This window comes from Polypterus senegalus, chromosome 6 (genome assembly GCF_016835505.1).
Source record: "Polypterus senegalus isolate Bchr_013 chromosome 6, ASM1683550v1, whole genome shotgun sequence".
Taxonomy (NCBI): domain Eukaryota; kingdom Metazoa; phylum Chordata; class Cladistia; order Polypteriformes; family Polypteridae; genus Polypterus; species Polypterus senegalus.
In genome coordinates this window covers 105,333,687-105,354,276 of record NC_053159.1, presented here as the reverse complement: position 1 = coordinate 105,354,276, position 20,590 = coordinate 105,333,687, and the positions used below count along the sequence as shown (strand labels likewise).

General features: G+C 40.0%; 1 protein-coding gene across 3 annotated transcripts in view; it reads left to right on the top strand.

Annotated features, from left to right (window-relative positions):
• The window catches only part of cuedc1b (CUE domain containing 1b), a 95,731-nt gene that overhangs the window by 42,245 nt on the left and 32,896 nt on the right, over positions 1 to 20,590 (top strand). For 2 of the 3 annotated variants that reach the window (XM_039756683.1, XM_039756684.1), the window contains exon 2: positions 3,082 to 3,835. In XM_039756683.1, the coding sequence (XP_039612617.1) occupies positions 3,515 to 3,835 (321 nt within the window). In that variant the 5' untranslated portion in view covers positions 3,082 to 3,514. The remainder of the gene's footprint in view (positions 1 to 3,081; positions 3,836 to 20,590) is intronic. The other variant, XM_039756685.1, reaches the window with a different exon arrangement.

Sequence of the window (20,590 nt, the reverse complement as noted above, 5' to 3'; positions counted from 1 at the left end):
TGCAGAGGGTGCAGACCTATAAATATCTGGGAGTGCAGCTGGATGACAAATTGGACTGGACTGCCAATACTGATGCTCTATGTAAGAAAGGTCAGAGCAGACTATACTTTCTGAGAAGGTTGGCATCCTTCAACATCTGCAGTAAGATGCTGCAGATGTTCTACCAGACGGTTGTGGCGAGTGCCCTCTTCTACGCGGTGGTGTGCTGGGGTGGCAGCATAAAGATGAAAGACGCCTCACGCCTGGACAAACTTGTTAAGAAGGCAGGCTCTATTGTAGGATTAAAGTTGGACAGTTTAACATCTGTGGCAGAGCGACGGGCACTAAGCAAACTCCTGTCAATCATGAAGAATCCACTGCATCCACTTAACAGTGTCATCTCCAGACAGAGGAGTAGCTTCAGTGACAGACTTTTGTCACTGTCCTGTTCCACTGACAGACTGAGAGATCGTTCCTCCCCACACTATGCGACTCTTCAATTCCACCGGGAGTAAATGCTAACATTAATTTTATTTTAATTCTTTTCGATTTTATTACTATTTAATTTAATATTGTTTCTTTGTATCAGTATACTGCTGCTGGATTATGTGAATTTCCCCTTGGGATTAATAAAGTATCTATCTATCTATCTATCTATCTATCTATCTATCTATCTATCTATCTATCTGTCTATCTGTCTATCTGTCTATCTATCTATCTATCTATCTATCTATCTATCTATCTATCTATCTATCTATCTATCTATCTATCGTCCTGCTTAAATGTATCCCTCTTGTCCTTCTTTCTTGTGACTCTTCCTCCTTTAAGGTAACATCTCTTTGCTTTTTCATTTAGAATTTAGTGCTAGCCCTATCTGCCAACAGCCCCTCTTTTTAGACACAATGCTGTCACACACTAATGAAGTGCAAGTTAAGGTACAGACAACCATACCAACTGTGTCATGTCAGGTCAGGGAATGCCCATTTAATGATGACCATGACCATGAAGAGAGTGGATGAAGTGTTCATTATTTGTACCTTCTCAGTTAAAATGTTAATAAGCCTCTAGCAATTGTGAGTTAACACAAATATAAAACACATCTTGGCAGAACATTTGCACAGAACAGCCATCAATAAGCCTCCCTGCTGCTTGTGAATGGAAAATGCTTTGAGATGAAAGGTGTTCTGCTTTTCTGAATTTTAAGTTTTTCAGTAGACTGTGAAATAAAATTTCAAAGTGCACATCTCTACATCTGAGTGAAGGTGGGTAAGCAGAGCACTTGAGTACAAGCTTTTAGGCTGCTCAAAAGCAGAAGTGCCACCCCCAATAATTGAAATATTTAAATAATTTAAGATGTTAGAAAACAGTTTATGATGCTAGGCACCCACAAGCGTTAAGCAAGTTAGATCCACTGCTTTGCAGCCTTTTTAGATTAATAAATAAACAAGGAGCCTTGAGTGGCATTCCCAGCAAAGTGCAACATCATGTCATATGCTGAGTTAGTGAATTCAGGTAAGGACCATAATGTTGCCCTGCTTCTGTGTCAGGCACAGAATAAGAATGAGAATCAGAATTCACTTTATTGGCCAGGTGTAAAGAGTAATACCATTCACTTCTCTTTCTAATAAAAAGGGGAGAGAGAAAATGTGACGAAGTACTGAGGTGGGGGACAGAGTGGTATAGAAGTTAGCACTGCTGCACCACAGCAATAGAGTCCTTGGCTCAGATTTTGTCACAAGAATTTACATGCTCTCTCTTTGTCTGTGTGACTTTTTTCTTTTTGGGAACTTTCATTTTCCTTTCATATTTCGTTGATAATGCATGTTGGGGAAATTGCCAGCTCTGCATTTGCCAGGTAGAATGTGGGTATGCATGCAACTATGCCCTATGATGAATAATGCCCTAGCTTTACTTCCAATGTTGTTTCCTGCCACATAATGCTAATGGCATAGATTCTGTCTGCTGGGACCGACTATGTACCATCCAGTTCATATTCCATCAATTTAAAACTCCTTGACTAGTCTAAACTAGAGTTTCAGGATATCCCACTGAAAGCCAGCAATGCTCAGGCCAACACATCCTTTTGTTAACCGTTCTGTTTCTAATTTGGACTTTTTTCTGTCTGCTATTAATTTTTCTGTTTGAGTCAGTCTGCAAATTTTGAACTATTTTGAGTCTTAAATTGGAAGACTTGATATCAAATGCTATGTGCATGACACCTGGCAGCCATGTGTATCTGGAAGCTATTACTTTTCTTCCTTGTGATGGAAAAGGGCAGAAATAAAGGACACTCCCTGATGTAAGGGTGAACTCTGCATTGTTCTTCTATCAGCAGTGATGGCATGCTTACAAAATATGCAAAGTCCATAGACCCCAACACAGTTAAATTTACATGTGTTTTTAGGGATCTATGGACATGATGATTCTTCACTATTTTGGTGCAAAGAACATAAAGTCAGTTTTTTTTCCTGTTGATTACTCTATAGACTGGTATGCACGTCATTTATGGGGGTCACTGTCAAGCTGCACGCAAGACATTTTTTAATCTGTGGTGAAAACTACGGCTCAATGCAGACAAACACAGAGTGTGGGGGAGTGCTTGTCCACATCAGAGACGCTGTGTTTGTTGTATCTTGCTGCAGCATGCTGAACTGTGGGCAAGGGGTCCTGTAACTACTACTCGTATCGTAGTAAGTGCCATCTATTTGACACTCCTTGTACATTTATCCATTTTATAACCTGCTTGACCCTATCAGGGTTATGGCTAAGCTGGTTTTATCAAGTGACAGGTAGGCCTTCAGCATTAGGCCATATATGTCTGCATCCTCACATGCGCGCACACACACAAAAAATAGGGCATACTTTCCAGTGTGTTTAAGAAAGCCTATTTGAAAAATATATAAAATACTAGTTTCTGAATGTCCAATTTGTTGTTACTGAATATGAGTGTGCCCATACTGTCCTTGCACTGTTATTTTACTTTAGGAATGGGAGAGAAGCAGGAGTCAAACTGAAAGAGTGAGGTTGTTTGGATTTTTTATCATTTGACTGATACTGAGCAATAAAAGTAATCTCTAATTCTGTCTTTTGTTGCCTCACCAGGTAGCAAAGTTCCATTAGGTGGAGATGAGCATCTTGGTGTGGACTTCATGACTTTGACCCACTGACACCGATGAGAAGAGATTTATCTGCATGGATGCACCAGAAGCTGCAGAAGTGACATGATTTCCAATAGCTGACAAAAGAAGAAAAAACATATTGCAGCAGACAGGGTGGGCCATGTTTTTATTGTACATCACCACGCCCTAAGGCTGGGGAGACTTAAGTCCAAGGAAAGAAGAGGAACTGCCTTTTTAGCTGGAACTTCAGAGTTAATTTAGAAAGTGTCAGGGGAAAAAAAAAGCAGCTGCGGTTTAGGAGATGATGTTGTCATGCAACGTTGGATTACTGCAGACAAACTCATAATTAGATCTTGTTTTCACATATCAGGTTAAAAATTCAAGAAGTGAACATTTTTCAGAAGACTGTTGGAAAGATGACCAGCCTGTTCCGTCGGAGCAGCAATGGAAGCTCACGGAATGGTTCCGCTACCAACAATGGAACAGCCTCTGGGGCTGGTACAACCCAGGAGCTCAATAACAGTCGGCCAGCGCGGCAGGTCCGCAGACTTGAATTCAACCAGGCCATGGAGGACTTCAAGACTATGTTCCCTAATATGGACTATGATGTAATTGAGTGTGTGCTACGGGCCAACAATGGTGCAGTGGATGCCACCATTGATCAGCTCCTGCAGATGAACATTGAGGGTCACAGCTTGGATGACAGTTCTGATTCAGATGACAGCATTCCTCCAGAGGTAAGAGGGAGATCTGAATCCACAAATAAAGTGGAGAGGTAGGTGACAATGACTTGGTCTTTACTGGAGTCTGTTCCAGATGACTGTCTAAATCACTGGAAAACAATGAGCTGTTCGTAGGCTGACAAGATTTACATGGTTCCAGAACAAGATACAACTTACTTTTCCAGTGAGTGTAGTAGGTGGATACTAATCCGAAGAGCTTGGAGGGGTTGGGGTTGTTCCCCTTAGTGTTTTGTGTGCAATCCAAAATTATATATTTATTTAATATATATTAAATCGAAGAGTTGTTAAATTGAGAAACACAATGCATAAAAATAAAAAAGGGTTCACCTGTCAGATTTAAAATAAACATTGATGATAAAATCCAGTTGCATCACCATCATCCTTTTATTATTATATACGGTTATAGAAAGGTTAATTCTAACCATTCAATGTTTATCATTGACCTTTGGCATTATAAAGACTGTAACTACAGTTTAAGTTCAGCATCATTTCTGTCAACTGCCATGCTGTTTAGACTGGGTCTCTGCCATGTACTTATTGCTGCCAGCAAAGGCTCCACCCCTTTATGAGACCCTAAACTGGATTAATAATGCTGTAGAGTTTCTGCCAATATAGCTAACATTTGGAATTAATTCAAGCTATTTATGTGGCAGCTGGATATCATGCCCCTAATGGATATCATGCCCCTAAAATTAATTGCCAGATAAGTGCCATGTTTTTCTTGCTTGCTCTACCTCTTATTGTTTTGGCATAATTGATTATCTGATATATCAAAAAACAATTTAAAGTAGATGATTCAGATTTGAATTCACTATAGGTAAATGGATAAGTAGCCCATCTCTAAATTTTCTTGACATCAAGTCTATGACAAGTAGCATTTATTTTATTTAAGAGAAATATACACATACAGTAACACACAATTTAGTCAAAGGTACACTTACGTTAGCAATACAGTGGTACCATTTTTGTGTTCCAATAAAGAAATAAGTCAGAAAAAATCCATCAAACTAAGAACCTCCTTCCCCTGCCTACAGCAGACGACTACAGTGCAGTATACTGTATGGCAAAAAGACCTAATGTGATTCTTCACATATATTAAAACAACAGCAAAGCTTAAGAAAAAATATCCAGCAAGCTATTTTAAGATACTATTATAGAATTCCAAACATTTTTTGAACTATTCTTTGGAGAGAGAGAGAGAGAGAGAATTAAATTATTTACAGTGTTAATATAATGTAAGATATTACCATTGAGTTTTTTAGAGGAAGATTAGGATTGTCCCAATTAAGCAAAGTTAGTCTTAGTGCAAACAGTGTGATACCACAGTAGAGTATCTCATTTAGTACAACTCCAGATATTGCTATTAAGGGTTTGTGAGTTTAATTAGATCCAAGGCGTTATGGAAGATGTGCAAAAAATATGGAGAATTCCCAAAACATATGTTCTAGTGGGACAGACACCAGTTAACAGTGTTTACAATTTGGATCTTGTTCTTGATGCATTTTAGGTGCCAGATGTTCTTAATTTTGATTTGTACAAACTGTGATTGTATTTCCTGAATAGCAGAGTTCCATTTCTTATCAAAACTCCTAATAGAAAAATCCTTTTCCCATTGTCCTTCTCAGATATAGATGTAAATTCCTTAAAATTTGTAAACCTTTTAATTTTAAAAACTAGTATTGTTTCTGGAATATATTTTGAAGGGAAGTGAAGAAAGCTGGGAATAATACTTTTTGCAAAATTTCCAACTTCTATGAGCATATAGAAAAAATACTATTTTGCTAAGAAATTATGTTTATGAGATATTAGTTCAAAAGAAGCATAAAGGTGTACATAGAGATCTCTGAAGGATTGAATACGTAGTGATTTCCACATGTTGAATACGTTTTTAAGAAGTTTGATATTTATGGTTTTCATACAGTATATTGGTGCACTGGGTAAATTTGTGATACTTTATCTTAAGTGAACTATGAGATTACTGGTAAATTAATGATAATTGGAGTTAACAAGAAAATGTAGCAAAGCAAGTAGAAAGGATTTTTAGCACAATTTAATTTCCATAGCTAGCCAGGTCAGTTTTCACTGACATTTGTCACCTTACAATGTCACAATGTAGTTGTATTTGCCACCCAGTAATACAACAAGAAATTAAGTAATGTCATAACACTCTCTTCTCTAGGTTTTGTAAAGCAGTCCTTTTAGTAATTGATTTAAATTCTAAATAAGCCTAGTTACAGTTGAGTCAGACTTGCATTTTAAATCTTTTGGATGTTGCATTATTAAAACTAGTGTTCCACTGGAATATTATAGTGGATATAGGCCAGCGTGGCATCATGGCATAATGGATAGCATTAACACCTCAAAATTGCATGGCATTTTCATATTCATGCTTTTCTTCATGCCGTTTGGCCTATTTCTACAATTTATAGTTGTGTGAGTTCTACATTACCTGATCTAAGCTGTTGATGAATAAACTGAGCAGCTCTCTGTGGCAGATGCGTGCCTTTGCACCTGAATGGGAGGAAGCGAGTTTGAAAATGGAGGTGGAGAGTTTAATCAAAAGTCATCAAGCAAAGCAAAAACTTAAAACCCACCTACTTCGTTCTTTTTTTTTTTTTTTATATTTTATTGACTTTTGTTAAATACATTACTGTGAATAAGCCTAAAATCAGTACAACATGTGACAGATATATGTTTCATATCAAAATACATAACTTCAATCCCAACCCAATTACTTTGGCTTTTATTTTTTTTTATGATTGTGGCACTGGCAGATTAAGCAAATTGCTCGGGGGGTCACAGTGATTCAGAGGTGGTGATTAGAGTGGTAGCCTTTGAGTTTAAAAGTCCAAAGCCTAAATCACTAAGCTACACTGCCTAATAGGAATAAAAAAACACTAGTGGAAGATGAGAATCATGATGACTAGGGATGAATCAGAATGACCATGTAAAATTATCTACCTCACATATTACAAAGTTAGAAATTAGATTATAATGGCACAAGTTTGGACGTCACCAATTTTGCAAGAATCTGGGATTTGTAAGCTAATATTAATGGTGAGAAACAAAGAACCGAGACTGATTTTCTAGAAAAAAAATACACTAATAAATACATCCCTCATTTGCAGTTAATGTGTAGGAATATCTAAGTACATATCACCTAAGCAAGTTCAAAGTCACATTAAACTGATCAAATGAATAATATGAACACAAAACAGCCGGACCATTATAGAGCCTTAGGTCGCAACATTTTTAAACCCACTCCTTTATACACATTGGACGTATAGTAAGAACCATATTTAGACTGTCCACTAGTCCATTGGAGGGTCTATTCATACACACCTCTACTTTCACATGGGGCCAGTAGAGAATTACCAGTGTTTGTCAGAAACATGTGGGGCAGCAGTGATCAAAGAGCAAGACACTCCTTAAATTAACAGTCATCCTGTCTTCACTTGGGTTATTTGCTAATTAGCCTCATTACCAACATCCCAGTCAAAGACACCTATCCTTTTTATTTAACTGTCTTAATGTGAAGCATTAGACACTATTTAACTATCAGTAAATCAATGAAACAATAAGTTGATTTGAAAAAGTAATGCTAACTAAAATTATACCATCCAAAATTAGTTCTTCAGATGCAAACTGACCCCTTCCCACTGTGTTGTGATACATTAACTTAGTTAAAACATGGGTTAGGGTCAATTGAGGTGGCCAGCAAAATGAGTAAGGTCACACAACATTTGGGTCAAGATGTACACTTCATAGTTACAATGTTGGTTATTTATAAAACTTTAAAGCAAAGATTCTGGTGGCTCCACGTGGTGTCATGACTCGGGTATCAGCAGAAACCTGTTATTAGTGTGGTCATGACATGTTTGCTTTTTCTTCCTTGTGGCTGAAATTCGCTTATTACAGCACTTTGAATAAGTATTTGCCTACTTCCTAATATACTGCTTTGCATATTTTACACAATGAATGTCCCAAACCTTTAGACAATGCATTACTTTCTTTATACAAGGAGCAAAGTTTCCCAATACCCCCATTAGTGTGTGAGATAGTAATTGCCCCATAGTTTCAATACTTGGTTGCAACACCTTTAGCAGCAATAATTGTAACTAAATGCTTCTTATAATTTGAAATTCGTCTTTCACGTGAATTTTACCCCACTGTTCTTTGCAGGACTGCTTTCATTCAGGCATTTTCATAGTTTTCCAAGCATGAACTGATTGTTTCAGGTTCCTGACACAGCAACTCTATTAGGTCCAAGTCAGGGCTTTAACTGTGCCACTCCAGAACTTTCATTTTATTTCTTCTGAGCCATTCAGTTGTAGACTTGCCATTGTGTTTTTGGTCATTGTCAAGCTGTGTAACCCAGTTACACTTCAGGTCATTGACAGATGACCTGATATTCTCTTTAAGATTATTCTAGTAAAGATTATTCTAGTAAAGTACTTTAAGGTTTCTTCAATAAAGGCAAGTCTTCCAAGTCTTGAAGCAACACTACTGCTCCATATCTTGTTGTAGGTACTGTGATTTTCTTACTGTAAATGATGCTTTACCATTATTCCACACATAGTGGGACCTGTGTTATTTAAAGAGTCAGTACTAGTGTGGAATCATTAACACTGGCTTTAGCTGAGACTAGAGAGGCCTGCATTTCTTAGGAAGTTCATCTAGGACCCTTAGTATATTCTTGAATTAGTCATCAACAGTGCCCTTTGGGTAATTTTGGAAGACTGGACTTTACTGTGGAAATTCAGCACCATTGTTCTCAATTTGAAGATAAAGGCTCTCTCTGGGTCCCAGCGGATTCCCTGAGCCTAAGGAATGGCTTTGTATCCTTTTCCTGGTTGGTAAGTTTCAACAGTTTTTTTTTACTCATCTCTTCTCAAATTATCAACAAACTATGGTCCGCCATTTGACTGAGTAACAAAGGGGCAGTTACCTTTTCACAGGCACAACTGAGGTGCTTGATACCTTTAATTAAATATATTAAGTAGCAATTTAGAAATGTTGTTATATGCTATCTCTGCTTTAATTAATCTAATATATTTTGTTTAAAGATCTGAAGTCATTCATTGTGACAAACAAAAAGAATAGAGAATATCAGGAAGGGGGCGAGTACTTTTTCACAATACTGTATTGTGGTGCATAACTTGTCAAAGGCTGCAAAAACTGGATACGAAATTGCAGTGCATTTGTAAGTGCAGTGGAGTTGTGTGCTGTTAAAAGACAGCGCTGACTCATCTTTCAAGGGCATTAGTGTGTCCCTCCACAGAACAAGCATGAAAAAAGTGATTTTTAATTCCACATACTTCTTTTTGCAAAATGCTGTAGTACTCACTGTGATTAGGCATTCATTGTAATGCATGCTATCATAGTATGACAATTGGGAAATGGAAGTTATGTTCAAAGGTTCACAAAAACCTCATAAAAACTCATTGCAAGATATAGGAAAAGTACTGTACATCCAACTGTTTTCAGAATCATTCGACACAATAGTTTTTACGTACAAGTGTTCTTCATTTAGACTGTGTGAGCCAAATCTTTATGAGGATTTTGGGGTTCACTTAGAAAACATTAGGCATCAAGGCTTTATATTAGCAGTGTGTTGTAGAACCTCAAATGCAGACAATAGTTTGAATGTACATATATTTAATAGTATTAAAAATGCAAGTCTAGAGTGGGATATTATAGTCATTGGGGACTTCAGTGACCTAAATATACTGCTCAAAAAATTAAAGAAACACTTTTTAATCAGAGTATAGCATCAATTCAATGAAATGTCTGGGATATTGATCTGGTCAATTAAGTAGCAGAGGGGGCTGTTAATCAGTTCCAGCAGCTTTGGTGTTAATGAAATTAACAGGTGCACTAGAGGGGCAACAATGAGATGACCCCCAAAACAGAAATGGTTTATCAGGTGGAGGCCACTCATTTTTTCCCTCCTCATCTTTTTCTGACTGTTTTTTCACTAGTTTTGCAGTTGGCTACGGTCAGTTCACTACTGGTAGCATGAGGCAATAGCTGGACCCTACAGAGGCTGCACAGGTAGTCCAACTTCTCCAGGATGACATATCAATACGTGCCATTGCCAGAAGGTTTGCTGTGTCTCCCAGCTCAATTTAAGGGCATGGAGGAGATTCCAGGAGACAATCAGTTACTCAGTCCTTAACCCATCAGCAGGACCAGTATCTGTTCCTTTGGGCAAGGAGGAACAGGATGAGCACTGCCAGAACCCTACAAAATGACCTCCAGCAGGCCACTGGTGTGACTGTCTCTGACCAAACAATCAGAAACAGACTTCATGAGGGTGTCCTGAGAGCCCGACGTCCTCTAGTGGGCCCTTTGCTCACTGCCCAGCACTGTGAAGCTCGACTGGCATTTTCCATAGAATACCAGAATTGGCAGATGCACCACTGATGCCCTGTACTTTTTACAGATGAGAGCAGGTTCACCCTGAGCACATGTGACAGATTTAAAAGGGTCTGTAGAAGCCGTGGAGAATGTTATGCTGCCTGTAACATCATTCAGCATGACCGGTTTGGTGGTGGGTCAGTGATGGTCTGGGGAGGCAATATCCATGGAGGGACGCACAGACCTCTACAGGCTAGATAACGGCACCTTGACTACCATTAGGTATCGGGATGAAATCCTTGGACCCATTGTCAGACCCTATGCTGGTGCAGTGGGTCCTGGGTTCCTCCTGGTGCACGACAGTGCCCGGCCTCATGTGGTGAGAGTTTGCAGGCAGTTCCTGGAGGATTAAGGAATTGATACCATTGACTGGCCCCCACACTCACCTGACCTAAATCCAATAGAAAATCTCTGGGACATTATGTTTCGGTCCACCCGACGCCGCCAGGTTGCACCTTAGACTGCCCAGGAACTCAGTGATGCTCTGGTCCATATCTGGGAGGAGATCCCCAGGAAACCACCCGTCGTCTCATTAGGAGCATGCTTCCATCCCCCACAACCCCCATGACGTTGTCAGGCATGCATGCAAGCATGTGGGGGCCATACAAACTACTGAGTACGCAAAATGGACTAGCCTGCTGCATCATTTTTTCACTTTGATTTTCGGGGTGTCTTTGAATTCACCCTTCTGTATGGTTGGTTGATAATCCCATCAAACGATGGCATCCTTTCGTTCTTAACACATTACCCAGTCCATAACAGTATAGATATCAATTATGATGTTTTTTCCCCTGATCAGATTGAGATCTGATGTGTTTTCAAAGTGCTCCTTTAGTTTTTTTGAGCAGTTTGGCTAACCTTACAAAAGAAGAGCACAAGAACAATGGTTTCTGTGTGCAATCAATGAGTTTTTTAAGCCACAAATGTCGCGGGGGAAGCCTGTCTAGATTTACTATTCTGTAATAATTCAGATTGGATTCAGGGGATAGATGTGAACCATTATGATCTATTGACCAAAAGATTACACATTTCGCAGTGTTTCGGCAGAATGCATATTCAAAAACTAAAATACACGTAAAATTCCGTTACAACGAATATCTTCACAACGAAATTTTCATTAAAACGAAATATTTTTATGGTCCTGTCCCGACAGCTTCCCCATATGACTTGAGTCTATAGAAATCTTGTTACTATGAAGTAAATTCAGCAGATACTTTCATTACAACGAAGTGCTCAAAAGACCTTGAAATGCCCGAATGAATCATCCACAGAGCAGTTAGTTCTGTGGCCACAGCTCAGTTGTGCACAACGATCCCCAAACAGAAACATTGTGATTTTTTTTTTCTTTCTTTGAACTTTCCTCGTACTGTGTTTTTTTTTTTTTTGCCTTTTTTGTTTCCTGCAGTTTTCAGTGATACCTTTTGCTTATTGTTCGTCAACATTTGAAAAACATCCATTGGAATTCAACTCATTGTCACCCTCCTATAGAAATGGCAGACACACAAAAAAAAGATAACAGTTCATATTAGAAAAACAAAACTTTACATTTTTGCAGCTCTCGATTGCGGCAGAAAAAAAAAAGACGTTGCCACTGAATTCAGAATTTCGCAATCGATGCTGTCAACTTTCTTAAAAGGCTGAGCAAAAAAAGAAAAAAAATCTCGGGTTGCAAACATATGTGAACTGCTGCATTTGAAGACGTCGATAAAGCTGTTTTCATGTGGTTCAGTGTTCCTCGTTCAAGAAACATTCCTATTAATGCAACAGTCATTCAAGAAAATGTGAGGTTTGTAAGCTCTCTTGGGACCTCCCCTAACTAGACAGCACAACAAAGAGCGTCCAGAAGTCCAATCTCCACGTCTAGGGAAAACTGTTTATCTGTTGCCGGGGCAACAGCAGGTTCAAAGCTATGCTGCGTCTCTCCACCAAAGCAAACAGAAAAGATATTGATGGGTGATGCAAGGAACATTGTAAATGCAGTTAACAGGATTACTTGATCACTGATCTGGCCACGACCCTGCCTGACTGCTGTGTCTGTGTATAGCAGAGTGTCAGATCACGCTACAATAAATAAGTGTGCCATTCCTGTTTCAAGCTTAATAAAGCTGGTTTTGCTAAAGTACTGAGACTCAGCCTCATGTTTTGGGATGCAAGACAGGGACTTATAGTGCGACCCCGATCTTTTATGATTTGCTTCTGTGTCGCTTCACTGCAATGCTATGAGCCTGTTTTTGCTCTGCCCCGGCAACGGACAAACAGTCTTCCACAGACGCTGCAATTGCGATTCGGGACGTACTTCAGCGTGTCATTCCCATTGGGTTGGGGGAGAGGGTCTCAAAAGAGTTCAGAAACCTCACAATATGAAGAAGAAAAGGATGATTCAGCTCCTGATTGATAACTGTGCTGCCCACAACATGCTTCCACATTTAGATAATGTTTGTATTGAATTCCTCCCACCCAAATGCACAGCAGTGCGTCAGCCATTGGGTTAGGGTATCATTCGCACCCTGAAAGTGTATTATCGCAAGGAAATGCTGAGAAAAGTTCTCGTCAGCATAACTTGTAGGTAGGAGGAGATTAAAATTAAAGTGAAAGGAGCTATTGAAATGATTGCAAACGCCTGGGCACGTTAAAGAAAGCACTATAGTAACAAATACAGAATTTCATTACAATGAAATTTTAATTTTTAGGTCCTTGGTAGTTCGTTGTAACGGAATTTTACCTGTAGTTAAGTATAATGTTAGCAGGGAAAATTTTGAGACAATACAGCAAAGTCTAAAAAGATAACTTGGATAAGCTTTTTAGAGTGAAGATAGATGAGTAAATGTGGAGCAGGTTTAAAAGTGTTTTACAGGTAATGCAGGACAAGTGTATCCCACAATTTAGAAACAGTAAGAAATAAGCAAGTGGTGGGTAGCTAGGAGCTAAAAAAGTTACAAAGAAAAAACTGGCCTATAAGAACTGTAAGACTTACTCCACCGCTAATTGTAGGGAATATAAGAGCAATGTTTAAAAATGATTTTAAGAAAGGTAAAAGGCAGTTGGAGAGAAATATTGCAGAACAGAATAAAGGTGACCCTAAGAGAGTCTTTCAATATTTTAGTAGTAAAAGAACAGTCAGGAAGGAACAGGAGCAAATGAAATGCATTAGGAATGGTATGAGTCAGGCAGAATATATAGACAGGAAATAGCAAATGCTTTGAACTTGCATTTTATCGAACTTTGTGCATGCAAGAAAGTCGATAACCTCCCAAAAGTACCACAAATTAATAAGTGATACTTAGTAATTTGGAAATTATAAGGGGTGAAGTACTGTTTAGTTTAAATAGGATGAAATCTAACAATTCACCATGGCCAAATGACATTTATCCTGCGTGCTTAAGAAAGTTAATGAGCACATATAGAAAACCATTGATACCTGTTTTCCAAAAAATCTCTGCACACTGGGTAATTTCCGAAAGACTAGAGGCTAGCAGATATTATCCAATTGTACGAAAAGGGTAATAGGGCTGCGGTGGGCTGGCACCTTGCCCGGGGTTTGTTTCCTGCCTTGTGCCCAGTGTTGGCTGGGATTGGCTCCAGCAGACCCCCGTGACCCTGTAGTTAGGATATAGCAGGTTGGATAATGGATGGATGAATGGGTAATAGGGCTGATTATGCTACTATAGGCCAGTAACTTTCTAATACGTGTCACAGATAAATTAATGGAAACAATTATGAAGAAATGATAAGAGTATCACATGTCAAGAACAGGTATATTGTTCAAACAGTGCAGGTCAATTTTCAGTAATATTATAATCCATCCATCCATTATCCAACCCATCCATCCATTATCCAACCCACTATATCGCAACTACAGGGTCATGGGGTACTGCTGGAGCCAATCCTAGCCAACACAGGGCGTAAGGCAAGAAACAAACCCCGGGCGGGGCGCCAGCCCATCGCAGGGCGTGCACACACCCACACACCAAGCTCACACTAGGGACAATTAAGGATCAACAGTGCACCTAACCTGCATGTCTTTGGACTGTGGGAGAACATGCAAACTCCACGCAGGGAGCATCTGAGAAGTGAACCCAGGTCTCCTAACTGCAAGGCAGCAGCACTACCACTGCGCCACCAAAAACATGGTTAGACAAGAGACTGTAAGATTATTTATCTGAATTTTCAGGAGACTTTAGATAAGGTATTTCCAACCAGCCAGAGCTGATTTGGTCAAATGATGTCTGTTTTAGCTACTGTTTTTTGGACTAGGAGTGTTCTGTACTTCTGTACTGGTACTGGGAGGCCTCAGTGTCTCCCCTTTAACCAGTCTCTTAATCAGAACATATTTCTCATTCACCATACTCCTAGTTTGCTTCACTTCTTGTTTCTTATTTTATGCACTACACAAAGGAACTGAAAAGGCCCTGAGCATTTCAGTTTCACTTCTGCTAGAATGTTTTACCAATAAAGCTTTATTTTGCCTTTTATGTGGAATGGGTGTCTATGAGTATTTTTAATTAATCTAATGGTTAAAAAAATTGATTCATAGTTGTAAATCACTGTGTCCAAAATAGCAGCAATTCTTCTTTTATCAACCAGGCTGGTGCTTTTTGTTGAAAATGGTCAATCACTTTAAAAGCATTTTAATAATATTCATTCATTCATTTTCCACCGCTTATCTGAAGCCAGTGTTGTGGGGGCAACAGTCTTAGCAGTGAGGCCCATACATCCTTTACCCCAGCCACACTTACTAGCTCATACTGTGGGATCCCAAGATGTTCTCAGTCCATCTAGGAGATATAATTTTCCCAGCAAGCCCTGGGCCTTCCGCAAGGTCTCTTCCCACCTCATTGTGCCCACAAAACCTTCACAGGGAGGTATCCATGAGGTATTTAGAACCCTAAATCCAAAGAGGACTGTTTCATTTATGTTAGGTAGAATGCCCAGAGGGGACTGGGCGGTATCATGGTCTGGAATCCCTACAGATTTTATTTTTTCTCCAGCCGTCTGGAGTTTTTGTTTTTCTGTCCCCTGGCCATTGAACCTTACTCTTATTCGATGTTAATGTTGATTTATTTTTTTATAATTATGTCTTTCATTTTTCTATTCTTTAATATGTAAAGCACTTTGAGCTACTGTTTGTATGAAAATGTGCTATATAAATAAATGTTGTTGTTGTTGTTGTTGTATCCATATCAGATTCCCAAACCACCTCAGTTAGCTCCTCTTGATGTGGAGGATCAGTGGCTCCACTCCAAGCCTCTCTTGGATGTCTTTGCCTCTCACCCTATCTCAAAGGTGAAGCCCATCCATCCTTCGGAGAAAGCTCAATTTGGCTGCTTGCACCTGCAAACTCATTCTTTCGGTCATTACCCAAAGCTCATGACAATACGTGACAGTATGAACGTGGGTCGACCGGTAAATTGAGAGCTTCACCTTCTTACTCGGCTCCTTCTTCACCACTACAGATTGATATAGCAGCCTCATAACTGCACTCGCCAATCCAGTCTGTCTGTTGATCTCACCATCCCTCTTCCCCTCTCTTATAAAGAAGACCCCAAGGTAGTTAAACTCCTACATTTAAGGCAGTAACTTACCTCCCACTTGAGAGGACAATCCACCATTTTCTTACATAGAACCATGGCATCATATTTGAAGGTACTGGTCCTCATCCCTATCGCTTCACACTCTTGCCACAAACCATCCCAATGTGTGCTAGAGTTCACAGCCCGATGAAGCCAACAGGACCATGTCATCTGCAAAAAGCAGTAACATGATTCCAAGTCCACTGAACTGGACCCCCTCCCCTCCCTGGCTGCGCCTCAATATCCTGTCCATGAAAATCACAAACAGGACAGGAGACGAAACACAGCACTGGCAGGGTCCGACACCCACTGGAAGCAGTGCTGATGTGTTTCTGAGTATACGGATACAGCTCTCAGTGTGATGATTTCAGGAACCAAATAGTCCTTATTAGGGACTCTTTGACTCCACACTCTCCTAGCACACCTCTGCAGAATTCCTCAAGGAACAGGGTCTTACACCTTCTCTAAGTGCACAAAACACATCTAGACCGAATGGGCACACTCCCATGCCCCCACCAGAATCCTCATGAGGATAAAGAGCTGGTCCACCATTCCATGGATTGGATGGAATCCACATTTCTCCTCCTAGATCTGAGTCGGTGACTGAGCAGTTTCCTTTCTAGTACCCTGGCATCAGTTTTTTCAGGATGGCTGAGGAGTGGGATCAGCAATAGCTGGAGCACACACTCCAGTCCCCATTTATAATAATGGGGACCAACACCCCAGTCTTCCACTCCAGAGGCACAGCTCCTGATGACCACACACCATTGAAAAGGCGTGTCAGCCATGACAGTCCAACTATGTTCAGAACATTCAGCATTTCTGGGTAGATCTCATTCACCCCCGGGGCCTTGCCACTGTGGAGTTGCTTAAATACCTCAGTGACCTCCCTCAGGGAAATAGGCATTGATTTCCCATCAGCTTCTGGCTCTACCTCCTCCACAGAGGGTATATCTGTTGGGTTCAGGAGCTCCTCAAAGTATTCCTTCCAGCGCCAGATAACATCCTTAGTCTGGGTTATCACTTCTCCACACTTGCTGAGAACAACATGGGTGAATCCTTACCTTCTCTTTCTGAGTCACCTGATGGTTTGCCAAAACCTCTTTGAGCCTGATCGATAGTCACTTTCCATGGTCTGTCTGAACTCCTCCAACACTTGGGTTCTTGCTTCCCTGCCTGCCAACACTATAGTCTTATTGGCCTGTCTATACCACCTTGCTGCCTGACATCTTCCCCCCAGGAAACTCCAGAGTAAAGGAGACTCCAGCCTATTTTGAGGGATTTGGTTCCAGAACCAAGCGAGTGAGTGAATATGAGCCCAACTATATCTAGTTGGTACCTCTCTGCCTCACCCACCAGCTCCAGCTGCTTCCCTCCCAAGAGAGGTGACATTCCATGTCCCAAGAGTCTATGTATCTGCATTCCAGGCTACCAAGGCCTCTGCCTTCAACCACCACTCAGGTCACATTGCACCTGGCCCCTATTCCTCTTGCAGTTGGTGAGCCAAGAGGAGGGCAGTCCCATGTTATGTTTTGGGGCTGTGACTGATGGGCACCCCGGCACACCAGGCACTCGCCTGTGAGCACTTCTCCCAGGTCTGGTCCAGGAGGAAGCCCCAGTAACCCCATCTTTTTATCTTTATAGAGCTGCATTGTTAGGGGCTATGAATGGCTGCTTGTCTGAACTGTCACCTGGGACCTTGGGAGGCCCTACTAGGAGCTTCTGCTGCAGTCAACATAGTCCCCAGGGTCACAGGGGCACTCAGACTTCTTCACCACGATAAGCTGGTGATTCCCATACAGAATTTTAATATTATCAAAAAAATATATACTACTGGTCAAAGGTTTTAGAACACCTCAGTTTTTTCAGTTTTTCTTCAGATTTAATACTTGAATTGCAATGAAAGTAAGCAGTAAACTGCCAGAGGTTTAAATTTTATAGTTTATGTTAGCAAAAACTGAAAGGAAGGGAAATTTCAGAATATTTTAAATGGGCCTTCTTCAACCTACAGATGTTTTGCAGCAAATAAAGTAAATTAAGCCTTACAAGTTGAATGAAACAATTTGCACAAGTTTCCCAACTTCTTTTGATTACTTAAAACCCCACTATCTGTCTTTAAGCAGAGTTTGAATAGACTGTGCTACTACACTCTCTGAAGTAGTTACTTGGGCAATTCTCCACTGTAGAAAGTTGTAAATTCCAGTGATAATGGCAAGAAAATTGCAATTAACAAATGAAATGAGACAGAGCATTATTACCCTTAGAAGTGTAAGCCTTTCATTTAGAGAAATTGCAGAAAAATCAGACCCAAAGTCACAACACAATCAGTAGACAGCTTTCTGAGGGTCACCAGCTTGCGTGATAGGCTCCTCAGTGCACAACAGCTTTAAGCACAGCTTAACAGCAGTGGAAAAATGCAAATCTCAGTTTCTATTGTGAAGAGGAGACTTTGTGCTGCAGGTTTGACTGGGGAAGTGACAGTAAGAAAGCCATTCCGTAAAGGACAACACAGGGCCTTGAAATACCAGCTGTGGACTACTGGAAGAAAGTGTTATGGACTGATGAATCAAAATTTGAAATCTTTGGTTCATCACGCAGTGTATTTGTATGCCGTCAAGTTGATGAAAAGATTGTTCCTCAGTGTGTGCAGCTGTCAAACATGGAGGAGGAGGTTTGATGGTCTGGAGTTTGCTGGAGACAGATTTGGTGCCTTGCACAAAGTGACTAGCATTCTGAATCAAAAGGGTTTTCACAGTTTGGCTATTATGTGAACAAAAGGTGACTAATTTGATGAATCAAAAATTTGAATCAAATTTTGTACACTTCATGATTGATTTAATGAATCATTAAGATATTAAACTGCATGCATTTCCATAAAAACTGAAAAAACTGAGGTGTTCTAAAATTTTTGACCAGTAGGGTGTATATCTTAATATTTGTTAGGATTTTAATAATATTAAAAAATTAAATGGCAATTGGCCTTTTTATAAATTTTATATTTTACTCTGTTCACAAAATAAGAATGTGCTAGAAAACCAAGGGTCTAATTCAGGGGTTTCCAAGATCGGTGGATACGGGTTTTTAACTCCAGCTCAATTTGTTAATCAGAAGCCAGCCATTGCTGCATAAGCAGTTACGCATTAAGCACCATTTTTTGGCTTCATTTTACTTAATTTGCTTGTTAAAATTCAAACTCCTTATTGCCTCTTTTAGTCTCAAACAGCTGCACTCATTACTTTTGTTTGCTTCTTGTTTTCTTAACCAGCTGCAAATTAACAATGACGAAAGAACCAGCAGTACATCATCCAACTTTTCCCTAATTACACCTGAATGTCAGACAAGACATTTCCATATAAATAAAATGTCTGGAAAGCAATGGAAGAGCAAAAGTGAAGGACTGAGAATTACTGATCTGTTTAGATGCACAAATCAGTAGAATGATATCTTTGGAAAGGAATAGTCTACAATCTATGAGTGACCTGATATAGTAGAATGAAAGCCACAGAATTAAATGACAAATTCTGTTATCAGCAAGGATTACAGTTAGGTCAATAAATATTTGGACAGAGACAACGTTTTTCTAATTTTGGTTCTGTACATTACCACAATGAATTTTAAATGAAACAACTTAGATGCATTTGAAGTGCAGACTTTCAGCTTTAATTCAGTGGGTTAAACAAAAAGATTGCATAAAATGTGAGGAAAATAAAGTATTTTTTTAACACAATCCCTTTATTTCAGGGGCTCAAAAGTAATTGGACAAATTAAATAACTGGAAATAAAATGTTCATTTCTAATATTTGGTTGCAAAACCCTTTGCTGGCAATGACAGCCTGAAGTCTTGAACTCATGGACATCACCAGATGCTGGGTTTCCTCCTTTTTAATGCTCTGCCAGGCCTTTACTGCAGCGGCTTTCAGTTGCTGGCTGTTTGTGGGCCTTTCTGTCCAAAGTTTAGTCTTCAACAAGTGAAATGCATGCCCAATTGGGTTAAGATCAGGTGACTGACTTGGCCATTCAAGAATTTTCCACTTCTTTGCTTTAATAAACTCCTGGGTTGCTTTGGCTGTATGTTTTGGGCCATTGTCCATCTGTATCATGAAATGCCGCCCAATCAATTTGACTGCATTTAGCTGAATTTGAGCAGACAGTATGTCTCTGAACACCTCATAATTCATTCGGCTGCTTCTGTCCTGTGTCACATCATCAATAAACACTAGTGTCCCAGTGCCACTGGCAGCCATGCACGCCCAAGCCATCACACTGCCTCCACCGTGTTTTACAGATGATGTGGTATGCTTTGGATAATAAACTGTTCCACACCTTCTGCATACTTGTTTCTTGCCATCATTCTGGTAGAGGTTGATCTTTGTTTCATCTGTCCAAAGAATGTTTTTCCAGAACTGTGCTGGCTTTTTTAGATGTTCTTTAGCAAAGTCCAATCTAGCCTTTCTATTCTTGAGGCTTATGAGTGGCTTGCACCTTGCAGTGCACCCTCTGTATTTACTTTCAAGCAGTGTTCTCTTTATGGTAGACTTGGATATTGATACGCCTACCCCCTGGAGAGTGTTGTTCACTTGATTGGCTGTTGTGAAGGGGTTTCTCTTCACCATGGAAATGATTCTGCGATCATCCACCACTGTTGTCTTCCGTGAACGTCCAGGTCTTTTTGCGTTGCTGAGATCACCAGTGCTTGCTTTCTTTCTCAGGATGAACCAAACTGTAGATTTCGCCGCTTGTAATATTGTAGCAATTTCTT